Below are 11159 nucleotides of genomic sequence, written 5' to 3' on the forward strand. Positions count from 1 at the left end.
GGTAGGCCACCTTGCTTAATAAACCAGTAACTATGTTCCAAACAAGCTTGACTACTGGTGTGAGCTTGTTTTTTTTTCTTGTTTTTTTACAAAAATGAATTAAATCTGTTTTCAGCTTCATTTGAGAGTCTGTGGGATACAATATGCAGGCAGTTGAAGAGTTAATGTGGTTCATTCATATGAAGCTGAAGGTTTAATTGATTTTCCATAACTCATCTGTCCTAACACTCCAACTGGCAAGACTCACTCGGCAGGGACATGTCACGCCAGATCATTCCTGTAAATGTGTTGTTTCTGTCTGTCTTTCTTTCTTTGGCAGATTGTTTGGATAATGCAGTCGGATTGTTATTTTATATTATTTATGTGTAAAAATCCTCATTTGCAACTTTAAAGTGAAGTTTAAATTAATATTATAACTGAAAAAAAAGAGAAAATAAATAAATTTAGGTTTGCTTTCAAAATAATTGGTTTGATTTGATAATTTCAAACAGAATATTTATTGTAACCTGTAGGCTAACCAGCTGGCGCAGGTTCTGACCAAAAACCAAAGCACATTGTCCCATCATTTACCATCATTAACATAGAGCTCTTTTAGCAGGTTTTGATCTGACCTGCTCACAGCAATATGCAGCTGTTAAAAGCACAGAAGCGTTCTGGAGGAGGTGCTTGGTCACAGTTTTTATAGAGAGAGACATCTGAAAAGCGTAAATCACTTGAGCTCCAGTCTGGTTGTCGTCCATCTGCAGGGCTACAGGGAACAGGCAGTTCTGTTTTGACAGCTACTGATCAAGACCGAATCAGGGGTCAGGGCACAAACTATTGTTCCAGGAATAAGGGTGGAACACTTTAACTGGCCTTGTGACATAAATAAATCTACAATGGGTGCTTGGACAAGAATCCTATTCAGTTTACAGTTACTTTTACAACTATTTGATACAGTGAAAACTCAAGGATTTGGTAAGTCCTTAAACCTTGTAATATATTTAAAAATGTAATATTTAAGAAATATTTTTTTTTTAGTTTTTGTATGCTAAGAATATTGTTTTTTATATTATTTGCATTATTTACATATATATATATATATATATATATATATATATATATATATATATATACAAAGCTGTTTATGAATAAGAGGGTACATGCCTAAATTTTCTTCTCTTAAAATGTGCTTAAATATAATATCAATATTAGCACAAATAAACTTGTTTCCTTGTGTTAGACAGGTCATTTATCACTCCATAAATATAATATAATAATCTGGAAATCCTCCAGCATGCATGCAGTGAGATTATCAACCATTAGCTGAGGACAAATCTGTCACTGACCTCACTTGTTGCTTTTTATAATGTGTCCTGGACAAAAGAGCATCAGAATAGTGCAATAACATGTATTACACAAATGCACCAAAAACCATTAGTACCAAAATTTTGCAGTTTATGATCTTCTGGCATCATCGGATTGCTTACCTGACCTTCTGCAAGGAGGAATAAAAGCAAAGAACATGGACAATGTTTTTATCCTTGCAAGCCTGCAGCTGCAGAACAAAGCTCCGACGCGCATCTTCCGCATCTTCAATGCTTTAGACAACACAGATTATTTTGATTTCACCGTTCAGGGAAAACTCAACAAAGGTTTGTCTGATCAAAGCTCATTAATGTGCTTAATGTACAATGGCTCAATAAAATACTTGATATGAACACTAAATACTTTTTCTGCCCACAGTCATTTTGAAATATCTAAAAAGCAACGGAAAGGTTGGAACAACCAATTTCGGTAAAGTGCCACTGACAGATGGTCAACAGCACCACATACTGCTCCACTTCAGCGGGCTGCAGCAGGGCACCCCCACCACGGCCCTCTATGTGGACTGCAGGCTGGTGGAGAGGGTGCAGGACGTCCCGCTGGCCTTCAAATCACTGCCGCAGGGCCCAAAACGAGTTACACTCAAGACCCTGCCAAGCTCATCCCAGGTAAACCTAGCAGGATGAACACAGCTGCTCTAGATGTCAGAAATTCACTATTAAAAATACTACAGGTTTTATAGAATACGTGTATATTTTACAGTTTAGAAGCATATATTTCATTAAGTGATATAATGTTAATATACTGAACTACCAAAATCTGCCTTTTTACCTTAAAATGTACTGATAACCACCCTAATATATACAGATGGCAAAATAAAAGGCCATATGTTGAATCAGAGTTCATTGTAAGTGGTTTGTCCTTAAATCACGGCCAATACTTGTGTGTGTGTGTGTGTGTGTGTGTGTGTGTGTGTGTGTATACATACATATATATATATATATATATATATATATATATATATATATATATATATATATATATATATATATATATATATATATATATATATATATATATACCAGGGTAACACATTTTACACTAAAATATTGCAATAAACATTCCCTAAATATCAGCAAATGTTACACAAAACATCCTAATGTACATCACTGATAACAATTTTATCAGTGTTTTTTTTCTGTAAAATTACTAAGATTTTTAACAGGGTGTAATATGTACCTGTGTCACAGGATATGCTGTCAGACCTCAGACTTGTGCTTGATGAGTCTATCGAAAATGTGGTCGAGCTTCAGGACTGCAGTGGTCCAGAGCAGAGCGAACAGAGGGAAACACTGCAACTACTAGGTGAGGCTGTGTTTGCTCTCTTGTCTGTGTCTTATTCAGCTATAGTTTTGTTGATGATTGGTTATTTGTTGTCTTCTTGTACAGAAAACATCATTATGTTAAATTTCTGCAGGAACAACTTCAAAAATGGAAGCTGGCCCAATGTTTGAGCTCATGCGAATGATCCAAGAGTTGAAACAGAAGGTCGATCAGCAGGTGACTTGAAATCGAGTGGGAAAACAGCTCCTTAAAGGGATAGTTCACCCCTCAGTTCTTTGGTTCTGATGTTCACTAAATCAGTAAATCCAGTTGAATGATTATTAACTTAAATGTCAATATGGTCCTCACACAAAACTAAAGAAGACAATGGGCTACTCTTATGATTTTTTACAACCTGAAAATCCCCTATTAGTTGTAGAATTAGTGATCAGAAAATGTGTTGAACATGTAAGTCATTTAGGTTTTTAACAATGTAGCGAGAGTAAATAAAGTATTTTTGTGTGAACTATCCCTATAGTTTTTTTTTCTTCAGAACTTCAGCACAATAACAGTCTGTTTTCATAACAGACCAAAGAAACCGCTGACCTGAGAAAGACTATCATGGAGTGTGTTCAATGCACTGGTGAGACTTTAGTTCAAAAGTTACGAAACCGCTGTAATGAGAAAACATTTTGCCGTTTTTGTAAAAATCATGTCTGTGCCCGGTCAAGTAGAAGTCAATTAGTAGAAGTTTATAATGAGGATGCTGAAGGTCTCAGACAGGTGAACTCAACTGTTCTTTTGACATTTTAATGCATTAGGACGGGAGAAACCAGGACTACCGGATCAAAAGCAATCCAAGTGCAGGCCAGGGGTCTGTTTTAAGCTGGACATGTGTATCGAAACCGCTGAAGGAGTGGAATGTGCACCCTGTCCCGAGGGCTACACTGGAGACGGAGTCCAATGTGAAGACATAGATGAGGTTAGACTTTAAAATGCTGATTATTTTTTTCATCTTAAGGATATACACCCAAACATTAGCCAGAATATAAACAACCTAAAAAAATATGTGCATTATTATACATTTACTATTGTAACTTTCTTTCTGTGGTTTGAATCAAGTTTTGCTTTTAACATGGTTCATCTATCCACTTATTTTTTGTTTAGTTCTCTCGTTGTTGAGTAAGAACAATAACAAATTTTTTTCCATGACGCACTGCAGTATCTCTATAATTCAGACTGTTTATGTGTTCTACTTTATTAGACTATTGTTGTTTAAACCATTACAAAGGTTCTAGGGGAATTCTTCTGTGGTTTTCATCGAGCTTTTCACAGATTGCTGTGTTGTTGTTTGAGTAATCGGCATTATATTACGGAGCATTGTTTGTTGAACATCATAAATCCAGCTAACCTTATAAACTGTTCAAATTTAGTGTCAGATCAGCCCATGTTTCTCTGGTGTACGGTGTGTTAACACTGCGCCAGGGTTCAGATGTGAGAAGTGTCCACGAGGCTTCACAGGCCCAGAGATCCAGGGTGTGGGTGTTCACTATGCCCAGACAAACAAACAAGTACGTACCTGTATTTGGGACAATGCTTAACAAAATCAAATAAAAGTATATTAAATTAAATACAATTAACCAGTATGTGCAAATAATGATTAAAACTGTCCCTTTTTTATCAGATGTGTAATGATATTGACGAGTGCCAGGTGGATAATGGTGGCTGCACACCCAATTCATACTGCCATAACACAGTGGTAAGATTACAACTATCCTAGATTACCCAAAGGTACAGTAAATGTAGTTTATATGTCAAATTAAAAATTATATGTCAAATTAAAAATATGTCAAATTGGGGAAGTCGTGGCCTAATGGTTAGAGAGTCGGGCTCCCAATTGAAAGGTTGCGAGTTCGAGTCCCGGGCCAGCAGGAATTGTGGGTGGGGGGAGTGCATGTACAGTTCTCTCTCCACCTTCAATACCATGACTGAGGTTGGATTGGATGGGTTAAATGCAGAGCACAAATTCTGAGTATGGGTCACCATACTTGGCTGAATGTCACGTCACTTTCACTTTCAATTTGTTTTCTTGTAGGGTGCGTTTCACTGTGGGATCTGCAAAACTGGATTCACGGGTGACCAGAATAGCGGCTGCAGAAGTACTGGCCTGGATCCCGCTCCTCTGACTCAAGGGCTGTGTGGGAACGGCCAGCCAAATCCATGTGACGTCAACGCAGAGTGTGTTGTGGAGAGAGATGGGAGCATCAGTTGTTCGGTGAGACTTCAAGCATGCACACCGATGTTTTGCTTGTGCATTTCAAGAAAACATGAAGGGATATGGTGTCACCGTGTGTGCTGGTGTATTCCCATGCCGTGCTTTTGAGCCCGGATGCAACTTTCACAGCTGACATCTTTCAAAATCTTATTGCTTTTAGTGCAAAGTTGGCTGGGCAGGAAACGGCTATGTCTGTGGAAAGGACACAGACATTGATGCTTATCCAGATATCAAACTTCAGTGCAGAGATGGAACCTGCAAGAAGGTGACATTCATGTTATTTTTTGTTAGAAGTTTAGTTTATTAGCATACAGTTAATGCATTCGATATCATGAACTGACAGTGAACAACAATTTCTTTGTATATTTACAAATATACACACAAGTTTCCCGTCAGTAATATATATATATATATATATATTTTTTTTTTTTTTTTTTTTTTTTATCAATATACAGTCAAAAGAGTTATATTGTAAAATAGTAGAATTTAAAATTACAGTTTTCTATTTTATTTTAAAATGTATTTTATTCTTGTAATGCCAAAGCTGAATTTTCAGCATCATTAATCCAGTCTTCAGTGTCACATGATCCTTCAGAAATCATTCTAATCTGCTGATTTGCTGCTCAAGAAACACAAGAAAACAGTTGTGCAGCTTAATATTTTTGTGGAAATATCAAACGAACTTTTCATTTGAAACAGAAATATTTGTACGGTTTTAAATGTCTTTACTGTCACTTTTGATCACTTTAATGTATTCATGCCAAATAAATAATGAAGTTATTGACAAAAATAAATAAATAAATAAATGCAATTATTGACCCCAAACCTTTAATATGTTTTAAATTGATAGTATATGTAAAACAACATTAATCAAGATTAAGAAATACAAAAAATATTGTTTTTGATATTGTATTAAGTAATGTTAACAAACCGAACCATATATTATAGTGTTACTGGTTTTTCTTACTTTCATTTCCAGGATAACTGCATGTTCGTTCCAAACTCAGGCCAAGAAGACGCAGACAGAGATGGGAAGGGAGATGCCTGTGATGAGGACGCAGACAGTGATGGCATCGTCAACGATCAGGCACAGATTAATCATCATTAGATCATTATTTCCTTGATCTGAAATGCTCCCTTCAATGTCAGTGCTTGCATGACTGTATTCCTACAGGACAACTGCTGGCTGGTTCCTAACATAGACCAGAAGAACAGTGATAAAGATCTCCACGGTGATGCTTGTGATAATTGCATAAACGTGGAGAACCCGGACCAGCGGGACACAGACAGGGACGGACTGGGGGATGCCTGTGATGATGACATAGATGGGGATGGTAATTTAATTTGGTGAAAGAATAACTGCTCCACACATCTTGCTCACATTTTTCAATCTCTGCTCCATCTGCCATTCGGCTGCTGTGTACTTTTAGTCGCAGGAATGGGGTGTTATGTTTTTAAAATCCTTTTCCCCCTCCGGTGCTGTTTTTTATCTGGATTTTCCTGCACTTAGGCCGTTTTTATGAGGAAAAACAGACGCTTCTGTGTTTTTAAAGCACAAATTAAAGCACACTTTAGCTTGCACGGGACATGTAAAGCTGAAGTGACCTGTGGGGATATTAACAGTGTCTACGAACCCACACTGATCATTTCTTTCAAATGGACAATTATTTGTTCCAATCTGAAAAGTGTAAAATCGAGTCCAGGCAGCATTTATGCTCTGTTCACTAACGTACAAATCCAGACACTTGATTTGATACTTTAGAGCTCTGTCATGTTTGTGCAACCACATTTCCACCAAGAACCCAGCCAAGAGCTGCTGATGCATGGAAACTATTCCACAGAAGGCTTTCCGAAACACCGCCACCTTGTGACATAACCCAACAAAAAGCACACAAAGACATCACTGACTGTATACTCTATATAACACTGCAGTGCATTACTCCTGATGGAGTTTGCTCCATTCAGTGACATTTTAGACAGTACACCTCTGTATGATACTGTCCTTTATTTCACTGGTGCTGCTTTATTTTATACCCTGGCTCTTGCCATGTTGGTGAGTCACTGAATGCATACATGTAAGTTCTTTACTTCTGATAGGTTTGAAGAACATCCTGGATAACTGTCAGAGAGTTCCCAACCCTGAGCAGAAGGACAAAGATAATGACGGTGTTGGTGATGAATGTGACAGCTGTCCTGAGGTGCCAAACCCCAACCAGGTGCTACATGACTTTATTACTGCCTGTTTCTGACTTCTGTTCTGTTCTGTGTACTTTATTTGGTTATTTATTGATCGCTATTGGATATTTATTTGTGGGTTCAAGTTTCCCCCATTCTTAGATTTCAGGTTACTTTTTTCGTGTTTCACCCAATTTAAATGGATAGTTTTCTAGAGCTAGACTTAAAACTGATTCTTACCTTATTTTAGGGAGTGAAATTATTTAGGCTGTTTAACTGTTCATCTCAAATTTAGTTTCAAACAAGGGATATTATAGGTAACTAAAACCAACAAAAGTGCAACGATTCTTGCATTGTTACCTTAAATAAAATGTCAGCTAGTTGCAACATTTCTCATTTTCATATTTTTTTTATTTAGTTTAACTTGATGTAAAAAAAGGGTGGAATAAATCAAAGCTATAAAGAGATATTTACATAATAATAATAATAAATGACAAAAACAACATAATTATTACTTTACAATTAAAAAAATCATTAATAAAAAGATAAGAAAAAATATAATAGTTCCTCAATAATACAAAAATAACTGTTTTAGACTGCCTAGCATCACATCATTGATGAGTTGTTTATAATATAATCGGTAGCACTTTATTTTACAGTCCTGTTCCTCATGTACATACTATGTACTTATTATAGTAATTACAATAACTATGTAATAACTAGGTACTAACCCTGAACCTACCCCTAAACCTAACCCTACCCCATGTAGTTACCTTGTATTACCAGAACTTTCTTAGATAAATACACTGTAAGTACATGTTAGTACACGTACTGTAAAATAAAGTGCAACCATATAATCTTATCTCATCTCTGTACATATCCAAAAACATTGTATGACCATCAAACAATGCTGACCAAGCTAGTTAAACAATATTAAACAAGCAAGAGTGGCTGGTTGCCTGCTGATATTCACAAACAACATGATTCTGAGAACAGTTCAGTTATTTAGTTAATATACACACTATCGTCAGCTGTTTTATCTGATTTTGCTTCACCAACAAAATTTAGTTAGAGAAAACCGATCGAAAGTAGAAACAACCTTTCGCGATTATGGTGAATGAATGATTCAATGATTCACTCATCCGGTCCAGAATGAATCAGTGTATTTGAGTGAAACCGTTGAATTAAAGATTCAATCAGAAAACAGTCACTTGCTGCCACCTACTGTTGCAAATGCAAACAAAGCAAGCTATACAACGACAAGTCCTTGTGATGTCAGGGTCCTATCTCAGCACTCTTTTCAAGGGAACAAATTGTCGCCACGTGTGTATTTTGTATATTTAGTATGTTGAATATATTACTGTTTTAACCTGTCCTCTGTTTTCTTTCAATCAGTCTGATGTTGATGATGATCTTGTTGGAGACACTTGTGACACAAACATTGACAGGTAGAGTTTTTACCTTTCTCTTTGCTGGTCAGTATAAACCAAGTTTCTAGCGGAGTTCTTTTGTTCCAGTGATGGAGACGGTCATCAGAACACCAAAGACAACTGCCCCACCATCATTAATAGCTCACAGCTGGACACGGATAAGGACGGCCTTGGAGACGAGTGTGATGATGACGATGATAATGATGGCATCTTGGATGATCAAGATAACTGTAGACTGGTGCCAAACCCCGACCAAAAAGATGAAAACAGTACGCAACATTTTGACAAAAGTTGTTCGGTTAATCAAGACTAATGTTTTAGTTTAAATTTTTTGAAATGCTAATACAATGACATTTGTGTGTTTTTAAATGTGACTTAAATGTTGACATATTGTATCATAATGTGCTTCACAAAGCTATAGTGGACAATAGGTTAAAAGTCTTGTTTGCGCTCTTCTTCTTTGTCAGATGATGGGGTGGGTGACGCCTGCACTGGAGACTTTGACAAAGATCATGTGATAGACCGAATCGACACCTGCCCCGAGAACGCAGAGATCACTCTGACCGACTTCAGAGCCTATCAGACCGTGGTTCTGGATCCAGAGGGAGAGGCTCAGATCGACCCCAACTGGGTTGTTCTTAATCAGGGAATGGAGATCGTCCAAACCATGAACAGTGACCCAGGACTAGCTGTTGGTATGTTTGTGAGGATTTCCATAAAAACAGCTAAAACAGCGCCAACCCAGCATAGACCAGCCTGGCAATGCATTCTGGTCTTAATTGGGCTTTTAAGAAAAGTTATGTCATTTTCTCTTAAAGGGTAGACTTTGCTCTCAACAATTACTGACTCTCATGTTTTATCAGATTTATAAGACTTTCTTTCTTCTGTGAAACACAAATGTAGATTTCTGTTACATAATATAATTCATATATAACATAATATAAATAAAGATAAAATAATAGTGGACGGGACCTTTACAGTTGATGCTTATATCTTATATTTTTTTGTATTTTTTCACACACACCTATTGTTTCGCTGCAGAAGACTACAGTCGTATGTGTTACTGTCAACTAGCATTAAATGGACTATCAGAGACGTGTTTTTTTTTTTTAAATCTTTGTTTTCACAGTAGAAAATACATCTAAGATGGGTAAATAAATGATGGAAGACTTTTTTGGAGTATCCCTTTAACTGAATAGCAAACATCCATTTCTGTATTCGGTTTGTTTAAATCACGGTTGAAATATAAACTATAGTATTTAGTGTTCAATGAAAATATGGTCAAAACATGACCCCATCTTGCCGCCACATACAGGATATACAGCATTCAGTGGCGTGGACTTTGAGGGCACCTTCCATGTGAATACAGTGACGGATGACGACTACGCAGGCTTCATCTTCGGCTACCAGGATTCCTCCAGCTTCTATGTGGTGATGTGGAAGCAGACGGAGCAGACGTACTGGCAGGCGGTGCCCTTTAGAGCCGTGGCCGAGCCAGGCATTCAGCTTAAGGTCTCAACACTCTTCATCTTCATTTCTGGCTGAATGCTCAGCGTGTGCTTTTATCATTACTGCTGCTCTACAGAGCCCTCGGCAAATCTATGAAACTGGCTTTGGCTAAACTCTGATGTATGCAAAAACACTTAACCGGTGTTAAAGCTGTAGCCAAAGTTATTTTGCACTTCAAGTATGTCACAGTTTGATTTGATTATTTGAGTAAAACCATAAACACACAGACTTGATTCAATAGATTTGCATTTCTAGGCTGTGAAGTCTAAAACCGGGCCTGGGGAGTTCCTGAGGAATTCACTGTGGCACACTGGAGACACAAACGATCAGGTGCGCTTGCTGTGGAAAGACCCTCGTAATGTGGGCTGGAAGGACAAGGTGTCCTACCGCTGGAATCTGAAGCACAGACCCCAAGTGGGATACATCAGGTCAGATGCCGACTTCAGACTTTACTGGATTTGGATATGAGAAACAGTGCGCTGAAGCGAAACAACATGTTTTTGGCGTTTCTCTGTTTTGGCACAGAGTAAAGTTCTATGAAGGCACCGACCTGGTTGCGGACTCTGGAGTTGTTACTGACACTAGTATGAGAGGAGGCCGTCTTGGGGTGTTCTGCTTTTCACAGGAAAACATCATCTGGTCCAACCTGAGATATCGCTGTAATGGTGAGTGCACTGCTTGAACAAGATTAGAAGAACAATGCATTCATATCAATTTCAGGGTGTATCATCTTGTACATTTAAATATATATATATTTTTTTACATTTACAGACACAATTCCTGAAGACTATACAGAACAAGCCCAGAAGTAATGAAACTAAGCAGAGATGAAACGGGAGAGCACTATTAGTGTTAAAACATGATGTGACTGATGTTTTGGGTACTCATCTTTCCAATGAATTATGTACCATATGAAGGCTTTTGCATTCAAGACAAAAACATGTTAATAGTTTTATTTGGCAAGGATGTATTAAATTCAGGTGACAGTAAAGACATTAAAAACTTCTATATCTATCTATCTATCTATCTATCTATCTATCTATCTATCTATCTATATATATATATATATATATATAATATATATATATATTTTTTTACTTTAGATACATGAAAGAATCCCATAATAATAATAATCCCAATGT

The 11159-nt window shown here is 37.2% G+C and overlaps 1 protein-coding gene across 1 annotated transcript; it reads left to right on the forward strand.

The window, feature by feature from the left end:
- The first annotated feature begins 724 nt into the window (after positions 1-724).
- LOC113080458 (thrombospondin-4-B-like) lies at positions 725-11026 on the forward strand. The gene is made up of 21 exons (XM_026252634.1): positions 725-957; positions 1437-1634; positions 1726-1973; positions 2556-2670; positions 2783-2865; positions 3217-3271; positions 3450-3610; positions 4062-4199; positions 4313-4387; positions 4724-4903; positions 5064-5168; positions 5883-5990; positions 6078-6237; positions 7001-7119; positions 8474-8526; positions 8596-8777; positions 8976-9203; positions 9824-10020; positions 10273-10445; positions 10543-10682; positions 10789-11026. The coding sequence occupies exons 1-21, from the start codon at positions 879-881 to the stop codon at positions 10827-10829; spliced, it is 2838 nt and encodes a 945-aa protein (XP_026108419.1). The 5' UTR covers positions 725-878; the 3' UTR covers positions 10830-11026.
- Positions 11027-11159: the final 133 nt, after the last annotated feature.

This window comes from Carassius auratus, chromosome 5 (assembly GCF_003368295.1).
Source record: "Carassius auratus strain Wakin chromosome 5, ASM336829v1, whole genome shotgun sequence".
In the NCBI taxonomy this organism is placed as follows: Eukaryota; Metazoa; Chordata; class Actinopteri; order Cypriniformes; family Cyprinidae; genus Carassius; species Carassius auratus.